This window comes from Balaenoptera musculus, chromosome 19, assembly GCF_009873245.2.
Source record: "Balaenoptera musculus isolate JJ_BM4_2016_0621 chromosome 19, mBalMus1.pri.v3, whole genome shotgun sequence".
Lineage (NCBI taxonomy): Eukaryota > Metazoa > Chordata > Mammalia > Artiodactyla > Balaenopteridae > Balaenoptera > Balaenoptera musculus.
In genome coordinates this window covers 26,073,701-26,100,890 of record NC_045803.1, presented here as the reverse complement: position 1 = coordinate 26,100,890, position 27,190 = coordinate 26,073,701, and the positions used below count along the sequence as shown (strand labels likewise).

At 53.1% G+C, this 27,190-nt stretch overlaps 1 protein-coding gene across 3 annotated transcripts in view; it reads left to right on the top strand.

Moving 5' to 3' along the window:
* Positions 1-27,190, top strand: part of ZNF423 (zinc finger protein 423) — a 331,821-nt gene that overhangs the window by 277,478 nt on the left and 27,153 nt on the right. For all 3 annotated transcript variants that reach the window (XM_036834944.1, XM_036834945.1, XM_036834946.1), the window contains 2 exons: positions 23,245-23,376; positions 25,044-25,159. In XM_036834944.1, the coding sequence (XP_036690839.1) occupies positions 23,245-23,376; positions 25,044-25,159 (248 nt within the window). The remainder of the gene's footprint in view (positions 1-23,244; positions 23,377-25,043; positions 25,160-27,190) is intronic.

Sequence of the window (27,190 nt, the reverse complement as noted above, 5' to 3'; positions counted from 1 at the left end):
AAATAAATAAAATATTAAATATCCTGTGTCAGTAAGTTTACCATTAAAAAAAAAAAGATGGGTCTGGGCAGAAGTGTTAAAATTCCAAAAAAAAAAAAAAAAAAAAAGGGAAAAGAAAAAGAAGTGAAAAAGTTGTAAAGAAAGCTCCTTGGTGAGTCTGGTGCTGCAGTAAATAGGACTCAGAGGCGAAAGCTCAGCCTCCCGCAAGGGCAGGGAAAGGAAAGATGACACCAGAGACTTTTTCTGGCCAGGGGACAGGAGTGTGGGTCTGAGTGTGGGCACCTGAGGAGCAGAGAGAGAACCCTTCGGTCTTAGGGAACCTTGCCTGATTTGGGCCCAGTTGGCCTGCGTGTGGAAAGGTCATTGGTCCGATGTCAGGGGCAGGCTTTGTGCTTCCAGAAGGCGGCTCTTCCCTCTCTCCCTTCTCCCTGCTCTGCCTCCCCGTCTTCTCCCCTTCCTCCCGAGGTGCAGATGGCCACATTTGCAGGTTAACTGGAACAGCTGGAGATGCATTATTAGTTTCCCACTGCTCCTTCATATTTGCTTGGACCTTTTTTTTTTTTTAACGGCAACATAATTTACAACTAGTACACTGGTGTCAGAGCTGGCATGTTCTAAATCCGCATCAGATTTATGTAATGCTGTTGCTTATCAGTGAGTGAAGTCATAATTATTGCTTTGTACCATTAAATAGCATAAATATATAAACTGTTATACAAATTGCTGCAAACGTTTCCCCTGGGGAACTCTAGACCAAATTTTAATGTCGTGCGTTTGTCTGGGATGGCAGTTTCTATGGTATATAATAATGTTGATGAATTTTACTGTAGCAAGTAACATTTTAAAGCACTAATTTTGGTGCTAAAAAAAATTCCAAAGAATCCTCAGACCGAACTGGGAGGTGCTCTGAGAGCCAGCTGGCGAGGTTGGGAGAGGTGGGGTTTTTCTTGAAGAGTGCATCGGGGGACGTGTGTCACCTCCCAGGGCTCCTCTCCACACGAGGTCACCCCCCTCCTCTCTCAACTCCCGAAGGAAGGCAGCAGATACATTTTCCGTGGCAATGATGATAATTAATTTCAAAAAATTCAAATCGATTCATTTCTCCCTTAAATTTGAAGTCTGCAAGGGAAAGTGGAAGGAGGACCTGGAAAACACACAATCGGTGGGGAGGGTCCTCGTTGTAACCTCCTTCTCAATTATGTAAATTCTGTGTGGGGTGAAAAAAAAATCCCCATCCTAATTAGAGATGCAACACCTGCCTCCGACGACGTTCAGATGCCAGGCGTGCGGTCGCATCACCTCTGAAAGCCGTTATCATCAAGAGCGACTTTTGCAGAAAGCCCCAGGACGGCACCTGGCATTTACCTGGGGTGCTCTTTGGAGAGCCGGTGGCGGGGAGGAGAGCATCCCCCTCCGCCTTCAGGAGAGGGCGTGGGGACTGGAGATTCCCTCTCCGGGCCCACCGGCCACTCTGGGACTGACCCAGGGAGACAGCGAGCATGGCGCACATTTCTTGCTCCTCCAAACCCTGGGCCTGGGCAAGTTGGAACGTCCTCTGAGAGCCTTTGTCGCCACCGTGATTTTCCGGGTTGCATTTTCTTTCTTCCCTTCCTGACTCCTGGCTTGAGATTAGAGTTCTCTGCTGAACATCATTGTTCTGCTTGTGAACGTGGCAGTCATTAGTTGTCCTTTGGAATGCGCTAGGGTTCCACAGCCTGGCCCCTTTGTCTTGGGTGGGGGACTAGTGGCTAATTCTGGCCAGAGAGCTGTGAGTGGAGGTGGCTGGCGTCACTCCCAGGCCAGAGCTTTGCCCCGCCTGGGTGAGACCCTCCAGAGTTCCCTCTTTCCCTGGGTTTCGGGGACTGTCAGTGTCACAAGCGAAGGTGATTCCTGTCTTGCAGTGTCCGAAGGGATTTCCATGAGCAGATCCCCCCGCAATGGACGTGAAGGGCAAACGAGGACTAAACCTTTGTTGTTTGCAGCCCTTGTGATTTGCACTGCGCATTTCTTATCCTATCCTGACTGATACAGGTCTCCATTGGGTCTCCCAAACTTTATGATTTTCTTCAGGGTGCTGGGAGTGCTGGAAAGCTGGCTGATTTTTTTTCCTGGAAAGAATATCAGGTAGATACAGATGTGTGCCCACTATTGGCTGTGAGGAAACTAAGGCTCAGAGAACTTAGCTGGCTTTCCTAAGGTCACACAGCTTGTAGGCATCGGGCATTGGTGCCTCCCAGTTACAGATATGCTTCTTCCTCCCTCTGGCTTTGCTTTTGAAGAATGAATTCTCTTTAACAGGGGTCACACGCTTGATTGCCTTTGAGAATCAGGCCGATAAGGGTGGGGCTGTGGAGTATAAAACAATAGGGATTGGTGGGGAGTGCAGGGAGTGTCCTAAAAGCATTAAAATTCAGCTTTTTGCCATTAGCCTATCAGCTTTGACATTTAATTCTGTGCCTCTTAATGACATCTCGAGCTTCCAAGGTCACATTTCTTTGGCTGCTACTGTGTGCTCACAATGAGTGTCTCTCTCCGATGTCTTGCCCTCAAGTTTGAATCTTGAACTTTTTAATGAAATTCTCACATGCTTATTCCCTTATATCCGCCAACTATCTGATAAAGTCCTCTACAATTAGGATGGGGACTGGCCCTAGCATCCCAGTACCCTAGACCCTGAGGGACCTTGTGAGTTCTCTAATCCCACCTTCTCCTTTCACAAAGGAGGACCCTGAGCTCAGAGAGGGAAAGCAGCTTACGCAAGGACACACTGCTGGTAGTTTCTTCATTAAAAAGTCACTCTTTGGAAGTGGAGGGAGTCACTGTTTGAGTGGATGTGGGGAGTTGGTTTGAAACAGAATGGAGAATAGCCAGTAGGGAAGCAAATGTGATCTCCTTAAAAAATGTTAACCTTTGTTTTCTTAGAAGACATTTACTGTGGACTTACTATGTGCCGAGCAGATGCTTGATCATTTAAAATCATCTTAGTGAAAAGACATCCTGCATTGGTGGGTTTAATTATGTAAAACTCCTTGCAGATAGTTTAGTTCTTCTTCATGCTTATATTCCCAACACCCGGCCCTATGCTTTGACCATAACAGAAATTAAGTATTGAATTTAATTGCCTTTATCCCTCTACTACCAATGGCGATAATTAATAATGGTCAGGATGTTAGTGCAGCCCCGGGGGTTAAGAGCACAGCTCTGGGGCTGGAATGCCTGGGCACTGTCGCTTCCTGTTACCTCCTCGTAGAGATTTTATGTGCTCCTCCCAGATGGAACGTGTTTAGCATAATGTCTGGCACATAGTCAGCGCTTAGTAAATGTTACCAATTATTAGGCCTCCTGTCCCATCTCAGAGCTGTAGCGGCTGAGGCTCGGCAGTGAGCCCAGTCACGGCCAGAGTCTGTGCAGGTTTGCTTGGCTGTAGGACTGCAACTCAGCACAAGCAAATCCATTCTGCCCACTCCCCATGTGCCGTGGAAAATAATTTTGCACTCCAAACTGCAAAATCGCCATTTAAAGCAGCCATGTCTGCTCACAGGCAGCTTTGGGGGATCGTTTCAGCCTGACCTACTGCTCCAGCTGTGGCTGCTCTTCTCAAGGGCCCAGAGGCAGCGCGTGGGTGGAGTTGGGGGTCCCCCTGGCTGGCGCATGGTGGGCAGAGCTGGGGATGATGCCTTCGTAGTTCACGGGCTCTGAGATGGGTCAACGGGACCAGGTTGTTCTGTGGGGGCCAGGGCCCAGGCTTGTACACTGTGTGCCCCAAGGTGCTGGCCTTGCCCTTATCCAGAGGCCCCTCTTCTTCTGAATGGTCTCCACTCACCTGCCCAACAGCATTGGGCAGGGGAAAGTGCATGGACACAGAGTTGAGCCTCTGGGGTCCACTTCCTTTGTCACTTATTACCTTTTGTGACCCAGTGCTCAGAAAATCAGTGTTCCCGTCTGTAAAATGGAACTAAGAATGGTGCCTCCGTCCAGCTTACTCCCAGGACTGTGAAAGAGGCATGGGTACGCAGGTGTTCTGTAGAGGCCACGGGGAAGGGTCATTTTTGGCTCCTCGACCAGCCACCCAGAAATAGGGCAGAGAGTGAGAGCTGTGCTCCAACTGGGTCAGCCTCTCCGTAAGCCCTGTGACCTTAGACGAGTTGCTTAACTTCATTCAGTATCAGTTTTCCTCATCTTTAAAATGGGAATAAAAATAGCCCCAGCCTCATAGCATCACTGTGACGATTAGTGACTAACTGTTTGTGAAGCTGCCTTAGTGTCAGGTTTGATACATTATTCACACCAGATTTTTTAAAACACGACTTACTTGCAGGAGGCAGTGAGCCGGTGAGGTCAGGGGCCCTGTCGTCTTGTTCACCTGTGTGTCTCCAGCATCTAGCACTGTACTCTGCACTTGGGTGCTCAGTCAGTTTCTGCAGAGTGAAAAGGGATCTGATAACCTGGGAATTGCTTCTTGGATGCCTGGTTTCCCCCAGACTGTGAGCCCCGCAGAGGCAGAGGCCCCGCTCCCAGGATCACGGCTGCCAGCGGCACCTGGCCTGGTGAACATTCGTCCGCTGGAACAAGCCCGCTGCAGAGCCTCTCCCCCTCCCCCGGAACGCCCTCCCTGCTTTTGTATCTCAGAACGCGTTCCTCCAAGGCCCCCTCTTCCAGGAAGGAAGTCATTCATTCATGCATTCACTCACTCACTCACTCACTCATTCAGCAGGAATCTATCGAGTACCCACTATGCCAGGCACCTGCTAAAGTGTCCTCACTTCTCATAGAAGGAATTTCTTCCCTCTTGGTGTTGCCCCAACTCGCATCCCAAATATTTGATCCATCCCTCTTAAGAAGCTGACCTTTCCTGCCTGGTGTTATGCACACACCTGGCTGATCTCCCTTCCTAACTAGACAAGACGTTAAAAAAACACTTTACTGAAATATAACGTACATCCAGGAAAATGCACAAATTGCAAATGTACAGCTTGAGGAATTTCCAGAAACGGAACACAGCCAGACCAAGGAGGAGAACCTGAACGGCCCTCCAGTAGCTCCCGTGTGCCCCCTTAGCAAGCACTGCCCTCACCTCCGGACCCTTAGATGGTTTTGTCACTGGAGGCAGTTCAAAGGCGGGATGTGTGTCCCTGTGTCTCCTGGCCTGCCCAGCACAGTACCTGGCATTGCTGAATAAACAAATGGATGGATAGACCCAATAATGCAGGGATGAGAATAATGATGCTATGAATATAATAATGACTGTTGTTGCATTCTACCAGCCTGTTCTAATCAGTGCTTTACGGGCTGCCTCGTCTGGTCCTACTGAGATTCCGAGAGGTCAGTGACTTGCCCAAGGTCAGCCAGCCGGTGAGTGGCGGTCTCTCTGACCTGGGTCTGTTCGGCCTGAATCTGGAGCTGGCACTCTGAACCTCACTTCCTGCTGGTTTACAGCCCTGGGCAGTCCTTTCTCTGCTGGGCCAGCTGGACGCAGGCTCAGCGGGCGACAGAGCTGAGCTGTCCTTGGCGAGCGAGATGCCGGTTCCTCGCCGCCCCTGTCCACCCACCGGGCGCCCCATTCCTCCCGGGCTGCACCGAGCCTTCCGCGTGCCTCTCCAAAGGACAGGGCATATTTCTTCCCAACCCTCTTAAGATCCAGCCCACACTGGAGGGCTTCATCATTATGCAAATTAGCTGGATTGGATCTGCTCCCGCAGAGGACTCCGGGGGTGGCAGAAGGACGGAGCTGCCTCCAGAGCGTTGGATTGAGCCCCAGATTAGGCCAGTCGATGGGGGGGGGGGCGGGGGGGGATGGGCATGGAGACGGGGCTGGTGCCAATGATTTGCCACCCTGGGGAGGCTGGCGGGAGTGGGGGGCTGGGCACACACTGTGGGCGGCGGGTGTAGGCTGGGCGAGGCCCACCTTCCAGCATTGTTGCCGAAGATGGGACTGAAGAAAGACATTCTTTTCGGATTTACTCTTTGTGTATTGAGCCCTTTTATGATTCATCAGTAAGTAAATATCAGCTGAGGGGTGATTTGTTTCTAACAAGCTTATAAAATACGGGCGTCATTTGTGGGCTTATTGGAGTGCTGATTATAAACACTCCCCCATGCCCACTCCTCTATGTCAAATTAGCATTCAAAATACAAATATTGGATCTTTGGATCACTTTCTACTGTCTCTTTGGAAGCTGGCGCCATGGGAAGGGGCAGCGATAGGACCGTAGCCTCACACGAGGAGCATTTAGAACTCACTTAAAGACTTGAGGGTTGAGGGGCGGGGGGCCCGCTGGGCCCTCCAGAGGCTGGGGGCCACGAGGCCCTGTGATCCCAGCTGCTCTTCTCGCCCTTCTCCTTGCCAAGTTTCCTCTGACCCAGCTCCTCCCGGCCCCCAGAGCCTGTCATCTTCAATCTCACGGAGGGTGCAGATCTGGGCAGGCTGCCTCTGGCCTGACGAGCCTTTGGAGCTGCCGCCTCCCCCCGTGGGCCAGGCCCAGCCTAGACCCAGGCCGAGACAGCCACGGCCAAGCATTTCTGAGCATTTGCAGGGGCCTCTTCACGAAGGGTCATAAGGCCCCCTGGCATCTCTCGCCCACTTGGAGCCTCACTTCCCATCTCCCCAAACCTCCCGGCCTCTGGTTTTGTGGTCACGAATCGTATCAGACAGATTCCCCTTGCCTCTGAGGCATGAGCCTGCAACAGATCCCACCACCTCACGTGCGGGTGGTCACTCACACCTTTCAAAGCACCTTCACAGCCACGTGAAGCAGCTGGTGCTTGTGAGAGCCTGGAGGTGCCCTCCAAGCTCTACCAATGCCTCTGTAACTTCATTCCCATTTTACAGATGGGGAGACTGGGGCACAGATAGTTGACTTGCCAGGACACAGTGGCAGAACCCAGACTTGGAAAATGGCCTGCCCATCCCACTTGACAGATGATGGAACCAAACCTAGGTGAGAGGACTGATTTGCCCCCGTGGAGGTGCAGACCGGATGGGGACCAGCAGGCAGTGAGAAGCTGCCTGAGTGAGGCGTGGGGCTGCCGCCCAGAGTCTCTGATGGAAAAAAACACAGAGCAGGGCCTGAATGGGGCCATGGAAATCTCTGGTTCCACCCCTCTCGGCTCATAAATGGGGACACCGGGGCCAGAGAGGGGACGCTGCCTTGCCGTCATCGTCTTAATCGTTAATCAGTGGATTAAATTTTTTTTTATTAAAAAAGCTTTTATTCTACTTATTACAAGAGCTGTCCATGCTCTTTGCAGGAAAACTAGAAAATACAGTTGGCCCTCTCTACCCGTGGGTTCCATGAAATCAGTCAACTTGAGATGGGAGATAACTCAGGAAAAAAAAAATCCAGAAGGCTCCAAAAAGCAAAACTTTGAATGTGTCAGGCACCAGCAACTATTCAGTAGCATTTACATTGTATCTACAACTATTTACAAAGCATTTACATTGTACTAGGTATTATACATAACCTAGAGATGACTTATAGTTTCTGGGAGGATGTACACTGGTTATAGGCAAACATTAGATCATTTTGGGTGAGGGACTTGAGCATCCGAGGAGCACCTGCGGGGTTCCTGGAAACAATCCCCTGTGGATTCCGAGGGACGTCTGTACAGCCAAGCGAGAATAAGGAAAATGTATACTGCCGTCCAGAGACGACCCTCTGTCGCCTTTGCCTGTGCCCTTTCAGCAATTTTTTTCAATAAGCACACACTAATATAGTTATACCCCCTCTTCTTTTTTTTTTTCCAAAATAAGATTGTGTTGACTACCTGGTTTTCCTTATTTCCACTTAATTGGGTGCGAGGCAGGAGACTGTGAGAACGCGCTGTCCCCTTAGAGAAGGTGTTTCTCTCTCATACACGGGGACTAACTTTGGTTTGTCTCTCGAGAACCCCCTTCCATTGAGTGAGCACTGATGGATTGCCCACTGTGTGCGGGCTCTTGCCAGGCACTGGGTACCTGGAGAGAGGCGGGAACAGGTGTGAGTGCACCGAGGAGGTGGGAACAGGTCTCGGGTGCAGAGAGCAGGGGTCCCGTCGGAGTCTGGAGGTGATGGGGGGGGCAGGTGGCAGGACTCGCTCCTGTCGAGGTGGGAGCCTGAGCTGTGCTCTGAAGACGTCTTGCTGTTGGCAGGGAGGGGCGGAGGGCATTCAGGGGAGGGCCTCGCCCGTGGGGAGGCAGGGAGGTGAGCTCCGTTGTGACCTGGGCAGAAGGCCACCTGGGCCCCGTTTTCATGCTGGATCCCAGTCCCGCCGACACGTACGCAGCCCTCGGAAGGCCTATGGGATTCCTGCTTTTCTCAGCTCTGGACAAGGAGAAGGGAGCCATCCAGACGGAGGCCAGGATAGGACCAGGCACTGGACTGCCTGGAGGAGTCTTGTTGGAGACACGCTCTTGAATCTGGAACCAGAATTCAAGGTACTTTGCTAGAATCTGGCTTGTGGTTTCTGAATTGTCATTAAGGTTGGGCCTCTGTACATTCAGGGTGTGATTAAAGCATGAAGTGAAGGCAGAGAAAGCAGCTTTGGATTTCTTCCCCTCCCCCTTCCCCTTCCCCCCCCCCCCCCCAGATTCTGAGGTTAACATTGTGGGTGAAATTGGGGCTACGGCCTTTGCTGTAGTGGGAGTACTGTACTGAGAACTCCTTTAATTTGTGGGAACTGGAAATGGGTTCTGGAGGGGTGTGTGTGTGTGTGTGTCCATCTCCTGGTCATGTCCAGTGGGGATGGAGACGTCATCTTACCAGAACAAGCCTTTCAATGACAGGGGGACCCTGTGCCCTCACACCGAGCCTCTGGCCTCCAGTGGAACTGCTCCTGCATCCTGGGTGCTGGGTCAGCAAGGCTGTGATGTGGCCAGTGAGGAAGATCTAGGGCCCTGGTACGGGCCGGGCTGGGCTGCTGGGCACCCGACTTCTCTCAGCTCCTCCAGCTACAGAGGCTGCCAACCATCTGTCTCCCCTAGAGCTCCACCCCCCACCCCAGGGGTCCTTAAGGGCCTAGTTTGGGGTATTTTCAGGGTTTCTGGGTGACTGCATTGTCACACACGCCAGGTCCCTTCATCTGGCCTCCCAAGCTTCTCACCCCTGAGCAGCTTGGGGGTCACGGATAGTGTCTCATTGACCTGTTACCCCAGTGCCTCACCCAGCACCTGACACAGTCAACAACGGTGATGGTGGTGATAATAATAACAACACGGGTGCTTTGAGGCCCGTTCACCCTGACAACAGCCCGATGAGGTTGGTACTGTGCTGGTTCTCATTTCACATTTGGGGCGACTGTGGCTCAGGGAGATTTGGTCACTCATCCAAGACCCCACAGCTAGTAGGAGGCAGGAGGGGCATTTGAACACTGACTCTGAACCTACACTTCTCTCCACGTGCTGTGCTGGCTGAGTGCACCGAGTGAGCAAGTGAGGGACTGTGTCCAGCCCCGAGAACAGCACGTTTCTTGGGGTGAGGGTAGGGTCATAGGGCAGACTGGGTCCTGCTCTGTCACCATCCGGATGCTATTGGAACTCGATCCTAGGCACGTAGAGGGTGTCTGTGGACCCAGAGCCATGTGTCTGAGCTCTTACGTCTGGGACAGCATTGAGTACGGGAACCCCCAGGCTGCATGCTCCAGGGAAGAGTCCAGAGCCATGAGGGTGGGAGGTACAAATCTATTGACCAACCAAAGTATTAGCATTAATTGAGCACCTCATGTTTGTCTGGCCCGATTAGAAACACCAGACAAGTAAAAAAAAAAATGCTGTTTTTGTCCTCAGAGAATTTATTAGCCAGGACTGTTTGGGTTGCAAGTGACAGTAAGTCAAGTTAGCTTAAGCAAAGGGATGAATTTTTGGAAAGACCCCTTTTTATTTCACAAAACTATGAATAGCTTTTGGTGCAAGTGGAACCAGAGACTCGAATGCCTGTGTAGGACTTTCTCTTGGAAAATCATGGTTGGAAGGACAGAGGCAAAGCACAGAGAACTGTTTGTATCAAGGTGCAGAGCCAGGAATGAGCAAGGCCCTGAGAGTGAGGAGACCAGTGTGGCAGGGGGTGTAGGTGTGGCTGAAAATGGGGTGCTGGTTAGTGGGGCCTGGGCTGTTGAGCTTTCACTAGGAGAAAGGGAGCCACTGAAGGTTCTTGAGGAAGAGAGTGAAATGATGGCCGTCGAGCCTGGGGAGGATTATCCACTCACTGTGCTCGGGATGGACTGAGCGGGGAGAGACTGGGGCAGGCATGGTGAGCGGGGCCAGGAGGGCGGAGAGCAAAGGGTGAATTGCCAGGCGTTGATGTGCTTTTTTACGAGAGCGTCTATGAAGCTGTCTTTTCCAAGAAGCAAAAAGGCTAGATGCCAGCCAGAGCTGTACAGAGGGACATCTTCCTGCCACGGTGCGTGGGCCTCGAGCTGCCTGCCTCTCATCACAACTAATGGCAGCTGTTCCGCTTGCTGGGCCAGCGTGGAGAGTGGAGAGCTGCATGGGGGTGGCCTCCGCCCCCACCCCCCAACCTCTCAGCAGTTCGCCTGCTTCCTCCTCCTGCACGGGCTGCCCGTGGCCCCTGTTCTCCCGGGGATAGGGGCTGTCAGGCGCTGTCAGTTAACTGCCCCCTCGGGCTAGGGGTGGTGGGTGGGATGGGAGCAGACCTCAGGCTTCGGGGCCCTGTAGGTGGGTGAAGGCGCGACCAGGTGTGGACAGAGCTGGCTGTGGGCAGAGGCAGACTGGCCGGCGTCTGGGAGCTGGGCTGTGGCACCTAAGCTGCCTAGAGATGGCAGAGCCCCACCTGGTCTCTGGGCTCTGGCCCCAAAGCATCCCAGATGACCGTGTGGGAGAGCTCGGCTCTGGGAGCTGAAGAAACCCACGTTGATGTCAGAAGTGAGCCTGGGGGATCCGGCAGGCCTCCGTCTGGGTCTGTTGGAGAAAGAAAGAAAGGCGGGAGTGCTGTGCTTGCCCTCAGCAGGGTGCTAGTTTGGTGTTGATGGTTGAGGAGGGGGCGCGGGGAGAGTGGACCAGAGGAAAGTTCCGTCTAAGAAAACGCCTTGGTGGGGGGGCTGCAACGCTGAGCTTTGCCATCTCCTGGGGCTCCTCAGCCGAACTGAAGACAGGACTGCTCCCCCAGGGCAGCTCAGTGTGGGTATTATGATGGGGATCATGTGACGATGTGAAGGATGTATTGCTGATTTGAATGTATTCATTTATTCCATGTGGCCTTTGAATGTCCAATTTTCATTTTACTCGGGTCACAGAAAAAACCCGGTGCTCTGAGATGTAACCTGCAGAAGCAGAACCAGGAAACTCAGTTAAGCCTTACAATTTCGAGCAGTCACTTCCTTCACGAGCAGTGGGGCTGAGCCAGTGTACAGTTGGGAATTCCCTGCATCGGTCATTCTCTCTCTTGGCCTTGACCGCCCACAGGTGTCCTCTGTCTGCTGACATTCTGCTGTTTCTCGGGGCGATGCAGGGAGTGGAAGACGCGGGTTGCTCAGTGGTGGGGTGCCAGGTGGGCCCCTGACGAGCTAGTGACCCCTAGTTAGTGACCCACCTCACAACCTATGGGTCAGAGTTACCCATTTATCCGGGGTGTGCCCTTCAGAGAAACCTCGTGACTCTCGAAGTTTCCTGCATCCACTGTGTTCTCATCTGCCCCCGGGGAAAGCGACCACATAATTATCAGGGTAGAGGTTTAAGTTGAAGGTCAGAGAAGTTCACATCTGAGCATTTCCCACGCAGAGCAATTGTAATAAACACTAACAGGCAAAAGGGACGAGGCGTTCTTTGCAACATTTGGGAACGCACATACCACAACTCAGTAAGTATTTATCCAGCGCCCGCTGTGCGCCACACACTGTTGTCGATTCTGGGATTATAGTGTCGAACAAGATGGGGAGAGCCCCTGCCCTTGCCTCGCTTGCAGTGTGCACAGCGCTGGCCAATAGAACTTTCTGCCAGGATGAAAACCTTCTACAGCATCCCACTCGGTAGCCGCTAACTGCATTGCTGTTACGCACCTAAAGTGCAGAACTGAATTTTTAATTTTATTTAATTAATTTAGATTTAAATAGCCACTTGAGTAATGACCATATTGGACAGTTCACATCCAGCAGATGCATACTTTTGAAAACTTTGCAATAGCAATCAGTTATTTTCTACTCTTGTCACTTTTTTCATGGTGAATTGCAGTTTCCAGGCTGAGCACTAGGTCTTCTTGCTTTAAGTATCAGGAGCTGCAGGGACAATTCTGTGTCTACCTGGATGGAAAACTTAAAAAAAAAAAAATGGTGCTACCAGCCTCCTGCATGGGTGCCCTGTGTTTGTGTGCATGCGAGTAGCTGTTTGTTTTTTTGATGGCATGGCTGTTGCTCATTTTAAAAAATGATCTTGGTAGGGGAAAAAACGATGTCAGCCGCAGAGACAACCCTTGTAGTTGAAGCAGGGGTAATTCATGTGTCCCTGGCAGGGTCGGTGACAATAAGGGTTTTGCAGCCTGCCTGTCACGTTAATTGTATGTTATTAGAGGCCATTAATCTGAGGATTATTAGCATGATGGATTTTTAAGCAGTTGCCTTGTTGTGGAAAACTTGAATCTGAAGATCAGGGATATACATCAGTAGGTGTTTGGTGTGTTAAGAAGTGGGTCCCCAGGGGATGTAGCAGAATCTTTATTTTCTGAGCGTCTTTGTCTTTTGCAGTTGGGGGGGGGGCGGTGTGTGAGGAGGGCCATAGAATGTCTTCATCAGTAGGATGTTTCAAGCCCCCAGAGTCTCAAGTTCTAGAAGTTTGTATTCTTTAGAACTCCAAGAGTTCTCTCTCCCTCGAGTTCTCATTGAAGGCCCACCGATCTGTCTGTGGTTGATTTGATCATTCACTCATTTATTTCGCTCTCTTTCCTTAAAGCAGCTGAGATCGGCACCTCCCATCTCTTGGAGGACCTGTCCAGGGCCTGGTTGGTGACTTTTCTTTTGCCAAAGAAGTCTGTAAGCAGAGCTGTCTGCAAAGATCGTGTGTTTTCTCATTAACCATCCAGGGCTGGGTTCCCTGGCAGCGCGGAAGCAGATCCTAGCGCCAGAAGGAGCCGCCCTCCACCGAGGACCCGGTCCAGCTGGACCAGCCTCTGTTTGAGATTCTTAGAGCTCTGGGGCCCTTACGGAGCTCTCTGCATGGGCCCAACTATGAAGAAGGGCTGACCATTCCCAGGGGGTGGGGGGACACATGAACCTGAGTCGTGTCCTCGTCTCAGGCTCTGCTTTGACCTCCATAGAAATCCCAATGAGTTTTAAGAGAAAGGAGCTAGGAGAAGAACCAGGAAGAAATATGAAACTCTGGTCCCAGGAACATCTGAGGGGAGATGGAGTAAACTCCTGTGGTCAGAAGCAGGGAGCTGCAGCGAGCCACAGCTGAGCAAAAGGGTTTGAAATCTGGACACAGCTTTTGCCGTCGCAAATATGGGGAGCGGTGTGGAGGCGGAAGAGGATAGAGACAAGGAAAATTGACCCAGAGGTCTTTTGTGGGTGGATGTAACATAGATCGCATACCTGCAATGTGCCGGGTGCTAAGGGCTCTTGAAACGTTTACTGAAGGTGGATTCAACTGCCCTGGTGACTCCCGCAGAGGGCTTTTGTTACAAGACCCTGGGTGTGGAGTTTCAGGGTCGAATCATGTGGGAAAGAACCAAAGCAGTGATAGTAGCACTGGCGGTGGTGCTTTAATCCTCCTCACTCACTCTTCATAGCAGCCCTGTGAGGGAGGCGACTTTCTCCCCATTTCACAGACGAGGAGACTGAGGCCTGGAGGGAAAGTGCTCAGCCCAGTCACCCTGCAGGTCTGAGGGGAGCCAGGAATATCCTCCGAGCTGCCTAGTTCACAGGCGTGTTTTTCCCCCCACTCCGAAAAGAAGATCATCTTGGTGAAACAAGGGTGGGAGAGAGGCAGTCAGTTGAACTGTCCTGTTTGCTGTGATGGGAAATCTCAAGGGAAATTTACCCGGAATCATGCTCAGTCTTAACTGACCCCTAGCTAAGATCCATCTGACATGGCTCTTGGGAGCAGTCGGTCAATGGAACCATCTGGAGTCTTCTGATTTGAGTTTCGGAGGAGAGAGTGAGCGAGCACTTGTAACTTAGGATAGCAGCCTGCTGGAGACGGGCCCTGGCCAGATGGCCGTCTTGACACGGGAACCCTGGAGTGGGTGCACGGGCGGCTGAGCCGGCCAGGCCCTCTGGGGTGTGTGTGCAGGAAGAAGGGCCTGTAGTTGTCCCCTCAGCCTGTTTCCCCAAACCCCACGTCAACAATTCCCCCAGGTGCAGAGAGCGATGCACATCTACTCGACACCCTGTCCCGCCTCGAGGCTGGGAACACGCCTCTTCCGACCCTGGAATAAAGCCAGGCAGCCTAGTGATCTAGCCAGGCTGAAACAACGCCTGAGTACCAGATGAGAGTAGAAATCTCAGAGTCCCAGTCCTTGGGAGGACTTTTACCGGATGGCAAGAGGGTCCAGCGCTTCCGGCTAGAATGACGTGAGACGTTGGGGAGGGTAACCCTTTCCACCTGCCTATGCCTGCCGGCATGTGGATAGAGCTACATTCTGCCGAGATGGGTACCTGGGTAAATAAGTATAAATAGTTTTCTTTCTGATATGTGACCGGATTATTTTCCAGTTGATTTCAAGCCTTGGCCCCAAGTGGCCCACAGATCAAAAAAAGATAAGGGTCAGTTACAAGGTTGAGCTCATTCTCCGTCGCCATGGCAACTGACCTCAGGCAACCCTCAGAGGACTACACCCAGCTCCCCAGGTGATATTTTTACTGTCCACGCCATCAATCCCAAGCCTTTCAAAACTCAGACTGCCTAATTGTCAGGGCTCTGTTTTGAAGAGGCCCCAGGTCCCCCGTGGGGCCCCAGTTCGGGCTGCCAGAGCTCATTTATAAGCCTTTCTGAAGCACGGGGGACCATGAGATGGGTCCCTCCTGGCCAGAGAGGCCTGGGAAGGTGCCTCTGAGGGGAGGGGGGAGGGCACAGCCCATCCTCCAGGATCAATTAAGAAAGTGGGGGCAGCAGTGGTGGGGCGTGCCTTCAAGCAATGGCTGGGTGTTCTTGAGTGATGGGAGGCACTGGGCAGCCCCGGGCACCCTGGCACTGGGGGTCTGGGGCCGTGGGATGCTGAAGTGGCCTGGGGGAGTGTTAGCTGCCCACTGCAGAGTCTCCCCTCCAAAGACACCCTCAACCATTTTCATCCCGGTCATGATAACAGGAAAGTGTTTCCCATGGTCGAGGATTTCTCAGCCTTCTGTAAAGTGTGGACCAAAAGCAACTGTGGAAAAGTTTACTCCTTTTTAGACATCCGAAACATACAATCCTGGTGAAGGCAGTGTGATACCTACAAACCTACAGCTTCATGACAACAGGGTTCTAGTGAGATCAGCATCCCCAGAAGCCCTTTTATAGAGCTCAGTGCTCCTTAAACTTGAATGCACACCCAGATCATTGGGGCACTTTTAAAATGCAGATTCTCATTCTGTGGGTCTGGGTGGGGCCTGAGGTTCTGCATTTCTGACCAGCTCCCAGGTGATGCCAGAGACCACACCTTACCCAGCAGGGATGTAGATCCTGGAGGGCAGCCTGGGTCTACTGGGTTGGGGATCCCAAGATCAGTCCTTGCCCCCGCTTCCAGGCTTCCTGATTTCTGCCTGGCCTCTGGTGAAGGAGCCCGCCTCAGACCCTGTTTCCTCCTTTGCCCCTCGTCAACCCCAGCCCAAATGTCATCCCTCCCCTTTCCTCTTGGCTTGCCTGGGTTCATTTCCTGTGGTATTTAATGACAGATCAATAGATAAACAGCCTGATCTGGCTGCCCAGATATTATTATCTGCCTGCCCTCTTCTCTTCTGCCCAGAGGTCTTTGTTCTTTATAGAGAACAAAGGACGGAGGTCCCCATCGACCGTTGTTTCTATTACCTGTCTGTTTGCAGTTGGTTATTTACTGGCGTGGTGTCAGAGAGGTCCTCTCCCAGGGTCCTCCTCTTGCCTTCTCATTTGCCTGGGTGAATGCTGGCCCTTTGCCCCTCTTCTTCCTTATCGTCATGTGCCCTGCGTGTGACTGAGCCTGGGCCCCTGGACCTCAGGGGCCTTTACTTGACCTGATCCTTGGGGTGGGCCGTGGGCTCAGCCCCTGGTACTCTGGAATTGAAGTCTGGTGAAGTTCGTTTCCCGAGCTGGTGACAGAGGATTTCAGCTCGGCCAGGCAGCCTGTGTACCCCTCGTCAGCTCCCTCTGTTTGCAGAGACGCTGTTGCAGGGACAACGCTGCAGGCTGGGGCTGGCCCAGGCTGTGTCGCTGTGGGCACTGCCGCCTCCCCTCACCTGGGAAAAGTCCCCAGCGCTCCTGCCACCTGTAGCTGGCGCTGGTGCTGGCAGGGGGGGCCCACCTGGCTCAGACATGGAAATGTGGAGGGTGGGTCTGAGTGTCCTCCTTCTTGCCAGAGGTTTTTGGGTGATTGAGGAGCACAGGGTGGCTTGCTAGGTCCCAGGTCTCAAGTCCTGTGGCCTTTCTGGTATTTTCTAAAGCCAGAGAGGGCTGCTTGTGGTGACCAGCATGCACCCCACCCCCGCCTCACTCTGCCACCTCCCTGGTAGGGGCTCTGCCCTCTGAGCTTCTTTTCCTCTTCTGTCAGTTGAGGGAGCCCCTCGGTGCCTGCACTCCTGGACCAGGCCATCTTGTGAGGATGCAAATAGCAAGTGCCTGAAGGCAAGAACAGCTTTTATAAGCCCTCAGTCCTGAGAGTTTCGGGGGGACCACTGGTGTCTGGTAACTGGCATTTACCAGTATCCCCTCCCCATGTTCCAAGCATTGTACTAAGCGCTTTACACAAATCATTCGTTCCCTATTTACTGAGCACCTACTATGTGCCAGGCCCTGTTCCAGGCACTGGTGACATAGCAATGAGCAAAATAGCCCTCATGGAGCTGATATTTTTCTTTCTGTGTGTGTGTGTTTTGTGTGTACGTGTGAAAAAGAGAGTCAGTGAGTTAAACAATCATCTCTGTACTATGCCAGATGTCAGTGAGCATTCTCAAGGAAATTCAAGGTGGGTAAGGCTCTAGAAAGGATGGGGTGTCTGTGCTGTCTTTGCCGGGGGGTGTCTGGGTAGGCCTCTTGGTGGTGGCATCATCTGAGCAGACACCTGGATGAAGTGAGGGGAGGGGGATGAAGAGGTGGTCTGGAGGAAGGGTGTCTCAGTGAGGGCAGTCGTCCTGTGGCAGAAGAAGCCTGCTTGGCCACCTTACACAACCCTGTGATGATGCTTCCCATTTTCTAGCAGAAGCAGCTAAAGCTCAGAGAGGTTAACGAACTTATCCAAGTACACACAGCGAGTGGGTGATGGAATGGGATTCAAACCCAAGTGTTTCTGGTTCTAACTTCTGTGTCCTTAATTGCTGCTTCCTGAATGGAGGTAGCTAATCATGTCCCCTGTCTCCACAGGTGGCCGTCACTGGTTCTCTCCTAGAGGGGTATACGCATGAACGATACCGCTCTCGGGGGCAGCTTTTCCCAGTGGGGTCCCTGCTTAGAGAAGGGCCAGGCAGGGCCCACGGCTATGGTGGGAGCGGGTCATGCTCAGTGCATTAGAGTCCAAGAACAATGCCCTGTCCCCTCCCCACTGCAGCCTGCAGCCCCTCCCTCCCAGGCAGCAAATTATGGCCTCCGAGTGTGTGCCCAGGCCTGCCTTTGACATCAGTGGGGCCCACCTGAGCTTCACCTTCAGGATTCTGATAATCAGCTTTCTCTCCTCCTGGCTTCCCCCAAGACCTGTATGGAAATAAGTATGTGTCTGCCAGGGATCAAATGCTTTTGGAGACAAAAGTCGGTACCGAGGACATTACAGGGAGCTATCATCTCGGCACGATGCTCTTCCACAAAGCCCTCTGCTTCTCTTTTGGGCTGACACAGTTTCAGCCTGAAAGGTTCCAGCAGGCTGACTTGGTTTTAAGCAAAAGCACATCCTATTATTTTTTTGAGAAATGAAGTGTAAAATTAACACTTATTATTCCTGAGCAGAGGAAAAAAATAAAAGAGAGAGAGGGACTCTGGGATTTTCATGCTTGTCGGGTTGTTTGTGTGGCGGTTTGGGTTTTTATTTATTTGTATTTTTAAAAAATCATAATAAATCAATAGATTCCCCACGCCAGCCCTGACTTATGGGAACTGGGAGGCAGGATCTGGCACAGCGAGCAGGTGAAATCTGCGTCTCACTTTACAGATGAGCGGGGCTGCATAATTCACTTGAGTTGCGTGGGTCTCTCTAATGGATGCCTGTCATGTGCTATAAAGAAACAAAAAAAAAGAACAGAAAGAAGAGGAAGCGATTGTGCATCTTCACTCACAAAATCCTGCAGCCCCACGGCGGGGCGGAGGGGCCTGTGGACTCCCAGACAGCTTTGTCATTCTGCTCCAAGATGTCGCCGAGCCTGTGTGATCTTATATAATTCAGGGAAGTTACTCTCCGAGGGTGCTGCTGTCTTCAGACCCTGCAACTTGGGATGGAATGAGAGGCTGTCAGCGCCGGTGGGGTGAGAGTGATGGTGACAGAGAATTCTCTCTATAGCCACGGTCTGGCTGGTACTGGGTCACGGGCACGCAAAGGAGTGTTCGCACACTAACTAGGGCAGCCCCTGCCACCCCTCCCCACTGTTTTCTTGGATGGTTTTATAGGCAGAGGTGCACATAACGGGCCCCCCAGGGAGCCCCTCTAGCCCCCACCGGTGGGGAGAGGGCCTCCTCGTCCTTCAGGAAGAAGATTTGCAAATCAGAAGGTCTGCCTTCAAGTGGGAGAGGTTCCCAGGTCTATGGGAAGCCCTCAGGCTTTATTATTTTTCACCCACTTTTACTTTTTTGCTTGTTTTATTTTCCCTCTCCTGTCTCCCAGGTTTGACTCTTAAACACGTTGGGTGGGGAGTGAGGAAAGGGACCAGCTCCCGTAGTTGTCTGTCGGGCTCCTGATCTAATGATCCCGGAACCTCACATGGGCACCGGTTTGGGGCTGTGATTTGCTGAAATGGCAGCTGTTTAGGCCCCGGAACTGGCTTGCAGCTCTAGTCTGCCTGACTGTGCACATATTTATGAACGTGGGTGCAGGGTGTAGCTGCGTCTATGAATCGGGGGGACCGGCTGATGAATTGCTCAGCGCTGGGAGGGCGGAAAGCGACTGTCAGACATGATTTCTCTGATTTATAAGTTGCAGGAGCCTTCTTTGTCCTCTCCGTGTTTGTGTATCAGATGGGCATGTCTCCATTCACAGCCAAGTGGATAAAGGCCCTCACTCGGCAGAGAGCAGTAAATCCTCCTTTGCCACCTCAGCCCAGGGAACCCGCTCTGGCTGGGCAGAGGGAGAGAGACCGGCCAGGGCATCTCTTCTCCATGAGTATTTCCTGAGCCCCTCCTGTGGGCCCAGGTGGAGCCTCATGCTTTGGGGACCAGAGGAGAAGACATTGTCTGTGCCTGTAGCCTAGTTGCCAGGAGCAGGAAGACTCATAGGATATGGTTAGATGAACCTAGGGTCACCGTGCCCAGCCAGGGGCAGCCGTGCAAGCTGGCATAGTCGGGGAGGCTGCCTGGAGGTGGTGTGCAGGTGGGGTGCGTGAGGATAGGGAGGGCTTTGTATCTTGTTCAGAGGACCACCCCCAGCTGGTTGTGTTACCTCAGCAAGTGGTCTAATTCTCTGAACCCATTTTTTTCTCTCCTAGAAATGTGGTTTTCCCAGCAAGCAGGGTTAATTCTGAGAGTCAATCTGTGGGCTTTGTATCTTGTTCAGAGGACCACCCCCAGCTGGTTGTGTTACCTCAGCAAGTGGTCTAATTCTCTGAACCCATTTTTTTCTCTCCTAGAAATGTGGTTTTCCCAGCAAGCAGGGTTAATTCTGAGAGTCAATTTGTTATAAACTTAAACTTCAGTTAACTATAATAGGAACCTCTGTGCAGTCATCATTTTCACATACCCTCTGCCTCATTAATGTGCAGGAGATGTCCACATCCTAACGGGGAGGGCATAGGTAAGGGTGGTATCTCTCTCATTCATTCATTCCTTCATTCACTCATTCCTTACTCTGTGCCAGGCTCTGCGAAGCACTGTTTGTGCGGGGGAGGGGGTGAGCAGGGGGTGTGTTGGGGGGTCTTCTGAAGCAGTCCCCCCACACTGGAGGCCATCTCTAATTATGATGAGAGCCTCCCCGAGGGAAGTGGAGGACGTGCGTTGGGGCCTGTGAGGCGTGCTGAGCCTGCCCTGTGTCCCAAAACTTGTCAATGAATTCCTTTTCCGCCAGTATAAATGGAAGATCAGCTTGAATCTCTGCTGGGTGCATGTGGCCTAGTTGCCGGGGCTCCAGGGGCGTGACAAACACCCAGAAGATTCCAGCCAGTGGGCTATGTGGGGCAGGCCCACCTGCACACGCACGTGTGTGTTTGCGCCTCTGCAGTGGGGTGCCCGGGGGGCGGGTGGGGGAAGGCTGGGCCAGGGGGATGCCTGCTGTCCCTGCCAACCCCTGCCAGGGCCTGGGGACCCAGGGACTCGCCAGGAGCCTCAGCCCATCTGTGTTCGTGTTTTGCCACTGGCAGAGCCCCTCTGCTACCTAATTCTTGCCTTTGAGGGCTAATCGGAGCACCTGGCACCTTTGGTGAGGCTGGTTCCCTGGGGGAGCCCGAAGGGGAGCCTGTGTCCTTGGCTGTCCCAGATAACACTCTCCCCGATACTGGCACGCTCGGCAACAAACACCTATTGCGTGCTTGTTGTGTGCCAGGGGCTGGTCAAAACCCCTTTTCATGTATTAAAGGAGTATTAACTCATTTAATTCTCACATCAACTATAAGAGGAAGGCTATTTGATGGGGGGGGGATTGGCTTTTTTTAATATTTATTTTCTTTATTTTCTTTATTTTTCTGGCTGTGTCAGGTCTTGGTTGTGGCATGTGGGATCTTCACTGAGGCATGCGGGATCTTTTGTTGCAGCACGTGGGCTCTCTAGTTGAGGCGCGCGGGCTCAATAGTTGCCCCGTGGCATGTGGGATCTTAGTTCCCCGACCAGGGATCCAACCCACATCCCCTTCGTTGGAAGGCAGATTCTTTAGCACTGGACCACCAGGGAAGTCCCAGGATTGACGTTGTTTTAAAGCCTGTTTTTCAAAGGCTTTTTAAAAAGCAGTTTTAGGTTTACAATAAAATCGAGAGGAAGATACAAACTTTCCTTCTATCCCCTGCCCCACACGTGCATAGCCTCCCGCATTTTCAACATTACTCACCATGATGGTACATTTTTTTTGCAAAGATGAACCTAAAGTGAAACATCATAGTCGCCTAAAGTCCATAGTTTTCCTTGGGGCTCACTCTTGGTGTACATTCTGTGGGTTTGGACACATGTATAATGATATATACCTATTAGCATAATATCATACATAGTGGTATCATGTCCTAAAATTCCTCTGTGCTCTGCCTATTCATTCCCCACCCAGCCCCAGTAACCACTGAGCTTTTTATTGTCTGCATAGTTCTTCCAGAATAGTTGGAATCATACAATATGTAGTGTTTTTCAGATTGGCTTCTTTCACTTAGTAATATGCATTTAAGGTTCCTCAATGTCTTTTTTTTAGCACTGAATAATATTCCATTGTCTGGATGTATCACAGTTTATGTGTCCACTCCTCTACTGAAGGATATCTTGGTTGCTTCCAAGGTTTGGCAATTTTAAATAAAGCTACTATAAACATCCGTGCACAAGTTTTTGTGTGGACATAAGTTCTCAACTCCTTTTGGTAAATACCAAGGAGTGAGATTGCTGGATCATATGGTAAGAGTATGTTTAGTTTTATAAGAAGCTGCCAAACAGCCTTGCAAAGTGGCTGTGCTATTTTGCATTCTCACCAGCAGTGAATGGGAGTTCTGTTACTCCATATCCTCGCCAGCATTTGGTATCGTCTGTGTTCTGGATTTTGGCCATTCTCGTAGGTGTGTAGTGTTAAGGAAGCTATTATTGAGTATTTTAGAAAAGAGGAAACTGAGGCACAGAGAGGTTACATAACTTGCCCAAGATCATGCAGTAAGTAGCAGAGTCAGGTTCTAACCCTGGATGTTGTGACCCTCAAGCTGGGGCAATTCTCTGTCACCACTACTGACCAGTGGGCCGCACTGGTCACTGGTATGGCCCCTTTCATTCTCTCACAGCCCTGTGAGGCAGGGACTCAGGTGGCCCTCATCTACTAAAAGTGAACTGTTGACCAGGCCACATGGTTTGAAGAAGAAGCCAGGATTTGGACTCTGCCCTGCTAGTCCTGGGTCGGGGCGCCAGACCTCAGCTCTGCTGGTGGGAAGCTGGCGCTCAGGGCACCCTCTCTTCCCTGGGCACCTTTGAGTGAAGGTTTGGGGTCATAGCAGCTCCCAGGTGGGGAGACGGAGCTGTGTTCTGATCTGGAAGCAGCAAAGGGTGTCTGCCCACTGTCCGTGAGCACTGGGTAGACCGTCTGTTTAAAAATTTTTGAAAGAGCACTTCATGGTTTTTTGCAATATCTTCCAGGGGCTGCCCAGCCCTCTTACAGTAAAATCCCCAAGCCCTCTAGTGGCCGGCAAGGCCCTTTGCGAAGTGCATCCCTGGGTCCCCACTGTCCCATGCTGTCTCTGGCCCCCCAGCCGTCAGGCACTGCCCCCTTGCTACCATCCAGATGGCCCCGCGTGGGCCCACCTCAGGGCCTTGCCCTCGGCTCTCCCCTCCAGAGCTCCCTGTGTTCCCTCGTCACCTCCTGATGCTGAGTTATGTGTTGACTGTTTTTATTATCTGTCTCCCCACCACTAGAATGGCGGCAAGTGCATTATCTGCTTAGCTCCCCACAGAATCCCCTCCTGGCACACAGTACATGCTCGATAAATGGTCTATTGGATTTTTTAAAATTTTGGTTGGACTCCCTTCCCCATGCGGACCCCATCCTGGGCCCCTCTCCTCTATGATACAGTCTAGGATTCAAGCTACTTGCCTTGTTGCTAGACCAGCAGGAGAAATCACAGCAAATGACACATTCAAGAGCCAGATATTTGGGGCTGGCGCCCCCTGGGGTCTGTCAGCCTTCCGGGAGCTGGACCATCTGGAGCTGGGATGGGTCTGGGCCTCCACAGCCCGTCCCCAGCCCTGGTTCTGGGGGTCAGGGAGGGCCGGCCTGGGGTGTACTGGGGGCATGTGGGCTCCTGCAGGAGGACATGGTGTGCAGGGCTGCTGACTGGCCGTGGCTCTCCTTGCAGAGGAAGGCATCAACCACGAGTGTAAGCTGTGCAACCAGATGTTCGACTCCCCGGCCAAGCTCCTCTGTCACCTCATCGAGCACAGCTTCGAGGGCATGGGCGGCACCTTCAAATGTCCCGTGTGCTTCACAGGTAAGTGTGTCCGGCGGGGAGCACGTGGGGAGAGGGAAGGGACCCAGGGGCCCAGCCCTTCAATCCCTGGCCCTCAGCATCTGGCCCAACGTGGCCCCGGAGCTCACGGGGAAGCCCCGAGGGATCCGCAGCCCTATTGCTCCGCCTGCCTCCACATAGAGCCGACCCCGGCCCTCCCTGTCTACGGTCTCTGCTCTCTCCTCTTCGGCAGCGTGGGTTCCTAGCCGTCCTCCCACCCCTGCACTCAACTGCTGCCACGCTGTTTCCCACCCAGCCTTGCCCCTCCTTGCAGTTGGCCCTTCACGGGCCCCAGGCTCGTCTCTGAGCTCTGTCCAGCACCAGTGGGGTTCCCCCTTCGCACACCTCCTGTCTCCCCCTCCTCCCTGGCCTGTCCCAGCCCCCGCTTCATCCGTGCTCCAGGCTGGAGGGGTCAAGGGCAGCTCTGCCGGCCAAGTCCCCAGCCCCCAGACTGGCTGCCGGCCCAGGCGAGTGGCTGTCCCGGCCTGAGGCGAGTCTCAGGGGCTCTGCTGGCCCCCCTCCTGCTGCCCAGATGGCAGCCGGTGTGCGTGGGAGAGGCTGGCCTTCCCCTACCTCTCCCTGACATCTGTCGTCTGCCACGGCGGGAAGCCCACCCTGGGGAGGGCGCCTGGCAGGAGGGGATCTCTGAAGTGCTCACCTCCCAGACACACAGCTGCTTCAGGGCCACCTCCTGTGTGCGCCCAGGGTCCGGACCACATCGAGGATACAGCCACCGGGAAGCCGGGGCTGTGACCTGCTCTGTGACAGGCCCGAGGAAGGGGCTCCGCAGCGGGGAGGGGCTCCGCAGCGGGGAGGGTCCCCGCACGCTCACACCCCTCTGGGGTTCCCAAGAGTCTTGGCACACGCTGGTGCCTCTTCCCTCTCAATCCCTCCATCTCAGGAGCCCCCACCCATCTGTTACCATCCCATTCTGTGAGCTGGATCGGGGGCTGGCACCAAGGGGCCTCAGTTGCCAGGTCTGCCCATCCAGGACACGGGGGCCCCTGTGTGGGGATCCGAGGATGCTGACCACCACAGCAAGATGAGTGATTCCTGTTAAATGAGTACCTTCCTGTACTAGACACTGTGCTGAGCTTATTTATTCAAATCTCAGCTCTGCCACCTGCAGAGTGAGACCTAGGACAAGTCACAACATTCCCAGTGCCTCAGTTTTCTCTTCTATAAAATGGGGATAACAGCAGTGCCTGCCTTACAGGCCTGTGTGTATTCAAGGAGCCCACATTTGGAAGGTATCTGACAAACGGCGATGATGAAGACAATGACATTCATTGGGCTAATTATGTGCCAGGCCATCTTTTCAGCGTTTTGCAAGTGTTAACCCATTTGATCCTCCCAGCCACCCAGTGAACTACATACTTTAATGATCCTCATTTTTCAGGAAATGAAGCCCAGAGAGGTTAAGTGACTTGTCCAGTGTTGCACAGCCTGTAAGTGGCAGAGTTCAGCTTCACTGGCTTGAGCCCTCTCTAGTGTGTGCCAACAGTGTTTCCAGTAGCCCATTGTTCGGCCGCTGTGTCCATGCCTGGGTGATCCCTACTTGGGAGTGGGGTGGAGCAGCTGCTCTGGTTGGCCGGGCCCGTGTCCCCAGTGTCTGGCCCCCTGATGGCCATGTCCATGTCCATGTCCAGTTTTCGTCCAGGCCAACAAGTTGCAGCAGCACATCTTTGCTGTGCACGGGCAGGAGGACAAGATCTACGACTGCTCGCAGTGCCCACAGAAGTTCTTCTTCCAGACCGAGCTGCAGGTGAGTGCCCTTGTCCGCTGCACACACCCCTCCTGGGGCTCTTTGGGGCTCCCATTGGCACTGAGGGCCTTGGGGTGAATCCATGATGGTGGGATCTTGTACTCAGCACCACCCCAGCCGCGAAAGCAACAGGCCCTGGACTTGTGCTTGTGGGTCTGGAGCCAGTGGCTGCCCTCCTGGCTGGCTGGTATGGGGTATGGCCTCCTGGCCTCACTGGTCCAGCGTTCTCAGGAGAGCTGGACCATAGCAGCTGAGCCTCGAGCCAGAGTCGGAAGGCTTAACATTTGTGCTGTTTCCATTGCAAGTCCCTTCCCCTCTCAGGGATTTCATTTCCCCACTGGGATTACATGATGATGTTCCACTGAACTTTGGATCTATGGCTGGTGGCCTGTGTGGCTTGCATGGCTGAGTCCTGGGGCCGTGTGTGGCCGGAAGCTGGATCTGGGATCTTGGAACCTCCGACATGCCCAGGAAGGCTAGAAAAGTGAGAGCAATGGATACCGGTTGGGCCCCCAACTCAGAGGAAGGGATACTTGCCAGTGGTCCTGAGGCTGATGTGGCCCTCAGATGGGGCACCCCAGCCCTACAGCTTCCTCAGCCCCCCATCCAGGGCCTGCAGTAGCTGAGAGGGCCCTTGGGAAAGGAAGCGGCTGTGGTGGGCTTCCCAGGGCTCCTGTAGCCCACTCCCCTCGGCATCCCACGGGCCCCTTCCCACCTGTTACTGGTTTTTGGAGACTCAGATCTGTGTCCAGGTGAAACCACCTTCTCACGCACTGGTTTTTGCAAGAAACTCTTTTAACACTGGAGAGGTGACATGCTGTCACAGAAGTACCACACACACACACACACACAATCACACACACACTGCACACACAAAGGAAAGTCCCACACACACAGTCCCTATGCATACACACAGAGACATCATTTTCAGAGTAACACCACACACACACAGCACAACACCACACCCCAAAAGAAGTAACGCTCAGGCATCCACAGAAGTACCACACGTACACACAGACACGCCGGAATATCACATACTGAGAATAACACTGTTTTCAGCTGGGATGCGAGTTAGGTTCTGCTGCAGGAACAAACATCCTCTAGCCCTGTCTTCAAGTAACAGGGACTTATTTGTTGCTTGTGTTATGCATCAGGTGGCTGGGGAGGAACTCCGCTCACGATAGTCAGTGCCCTGGGCTGATGGCGGGTTCATCTCCTCTCATGTTTGCATGGTCACCGAAGCAGGGAGGGGACGGGGTGGCGATCGCAGACCGCCCTCAAAGCTTCACTGGGAAGTGACCCACATCTCGCTCCCACATTGTCTTGGCCAGAGCCCTTCAGGTGGCCATGCCCAATGTCAAAGGGGCGAGGGAGGGAATCCCTCGATGCCTGGAAGGAGAGGAGAGCTGACGTTCCTCACAGCCCCACCCCCAAGGACTAGCACACACTGTGGCCCACCGGGTGTGTCTGCCCACCCCGCACACCTTGCCTGCACCCCCATGCAGGTGCTGACCCTGCATTCAGCTGCGTGCTTCACGGCTGCAGCCACAGCAGAGTCATAATGTCGCTGGAGGGCAGCAGTGGTGGCCCTCTTCTGGGACTGAAGGAGTGTAGCCATGCCTGTTGCAGGGTAGCCCGCCTCACTGCGCTGTAGCCCGTGCACTCGGCCAGGCCTGGACCCATCCTGTCTGCACGGCTGCTGACAGCCATCACCCAGAGGACGTGAAAACAGGCCCACACAGGGCACAGGAAGGATTCGCCACCCGACAGTCAGCGTCCTGTTCCCATGGGCTGGTCCCGGGCCTGGGCCAGGCAGACAGAGCGGACAGGCCTGGCCTCTGACCTTGAACTGCACCAGGTGGATGGCTGGAAAGCCTATTCCTTTTCCCTCTTCGGGCAGCCCCTCTGAGTTCCTGTAAGTCCTGTACCCCTCACACAACGTTCATTCCATCTCAGTGTGGGACAGAATTATGGACCCAGGCTCAGAGAGGGGGTTCTGCTACGAAATGACCACCAGCAAGGTAGTGACCG